Here is a 1,970-nt window from a genome sequence, read left to right as displayed (position 1 = left end):
TGGTAGAGACAGAATCAACAAGTAGCTGGACCTGGTTCTTGGAATTGCTAGGAGAAGATCTGGATCTGGGACCAAATTCAAACTTTACCTTCATTTCAGATAGACAAAAGGTGTGTACCACCTAACTTTTTTATTACCTTTACTAAATACATTTGGTTAACTAATGTTGATTACATTGACTTTTGTTTAGGGAATAATACCAGCAATGGAGAAAGTATTCCCTAGTGCAGAACACAGGTTCTGTTTGAGGCATATCCAGGAAAACATGAAGAAGCAATGGAAAGGAAAAGACTTAAGTGACCAGCTTTGGGAGTGTGGTAGAGCAACAACAGTCAATCATTTTAACAGAGCAATGGATGAGTTGAAGAAGATCAATGCAGAGGCTCATGCTTGGGTGTCTAAGATCCCAGCAAACACTTGGGCTAAATCTCCCTTTAGTGGTAAGTTTCTAGAAATTTATTGAGAATTGTTAATCTTCCCTTTTGTGTGTTTACTATATGTGTAATTGTCTTCTGTTAATATATATTATTCAGGAAGGGCACATACTGATTGTTTGTTGAATAACCTTTGTGAGGTATTCAATTCAAAGCTAGATGAAGGTAGGGATAAACCTATTATCACTTGCTTAGAGTATATTAGAGAGTATCTCATGAAGAGGTTATGTGTGGTGCAAAAGGAAATAGATAAGTGTGAAGGACTTCTAACCCCTACTGCAACTACACTGTTTGAAAAGATTAAGGCTGATGCATCAAAGTATGTGGCTAAATACAATGGGGCAGGGAAGTACCAAGTGGCAAGCACATGGCAAGACCAATATGTGGTAAATTTGAATGATCACAGTTGCAGTTGTAGGTTTTGGGAGATTACAGGTTTCCCATGTAGACATGCTGTTTGTGCTATATGGGACAAAATTGAAAATGGTGAAAATGCCCCACATGTTGATGAATGGGTCCATCCTTGCTATAGGTTATCAACATGGAAAGCCATGTATTTCAACAAAATTGATCCATTGAATGGACGTACAATGTGGCCTAAAAGTGACTGCCCATTCACTTTACTTCCACCAAAACATAAGACACAGGTTTGTATTTAAAGTACACAAAATATATAGTATACATGTGAACATGGAATGAATTCAATTTTAACTATAGTATATCAACATGTGTAGGTTGGGAGGCCTAAGAAGAAGAGAAGAAGGGGTGTTGATGAGCCAAACAGCCAAGCTGGTAGATTGAGCAGGAAATATTTGGCAGTCACTTGTTCAAAGTGTCATAACAAAGGGCACAATTCCAGAACATGTAAAGGGCAGGGAGGCAGTGGTGAAGTTGGAGGAGGCTGAAAATTGACTTTTTAGTGGTTATTAGGATGTTGGTGTTGTAGGTATTTAGAAACTTATGTAATGTGTACTTGTTTGAAGATGTGTTAAGAACTTGAAAACTTTGCATGTAATGGTGTGTATGCACTTTTTGGATCATGGTTGTGTTAAGAACTTTATAACTTTGAATGTAATGGTGTGTATGCACTTTTTGGTGATGAATTAATATGTTTTGTGTACTACCCTTCACTTCCCAGATCAATTAATAACAATGTACATTTCAATTGCAAATGAAAACCATCTTCAAGATGCAATTACAATACACTTAACAATTACATTTCAAAAACATTCAAGAAATTGAACAATGAACTATAACAAACTACATTCCATTACCATTACCATTACCACTGCATTACACATTAATCTGATACATAAACCAAATACAACACCACCAATTCCAAAACCACCTACATAAACTGAAAGCAAAAAAACCCCTATCCGATTAAAATAAAAATAAAAAAACCCTGCAATGGTTACAAACCAAAAACCAAAACTCCATTACCATCCAAACCTTCAGAAGATATTTAGAGATTAAAATAATACCAAAAAAAAAAACACCCATGAACAAAACAACATCAGCTGGTAGTTCCACAAT

The 1,970-nt window shown here is 35.9% G+C and overlaps 1 protein-coding gene across 1 annotated transcript; it reads left to right on the top strand.

The window, feature by feature from the left end:
- The first annotated feature begins 588 nt into the window (after positions 1 to 588).
- LOC145033359 (uncharacterized) lies at positions 589 to 1,537 on the top strand. The gene is made up of 2 exons (XM_078982003.1): positions 589 to 1,081; positions 1,169 to 1,537. Exons 1-2 carry the CDS (start codon positions 650 to 652, stop codon positions 1,337 to 1,339), a joined length of 603 nt encoding a protein of 200 aa, XP_078838129.1. The 5' UTR covers positions 589 to 649; the 3' UTR covers positions 1,340 to 1,537.
- Positions 1,538 to 1,970: the final 433 nt, after the last annotated feature.

Source organism: Lactuca saligna, chromosome 3 (genome assembly GCF_052625555.1).
Source record: "Lactuca saligna cultivar CGN05327 chromosome 3, ASM5262555v1, whole genome shotgun sequence".
Taxonomy (NCBI): Eukaryota; Viridiplantae; Streptophyta; class Magnoliopsida; order Asterales; family Asteraceae; genus Lactuca; species Lactuca saligna.
Note: the sequence above shows the minus strand (reverse complement) of the source record. Positions and strands in the feature narration are given on the sequence as shown.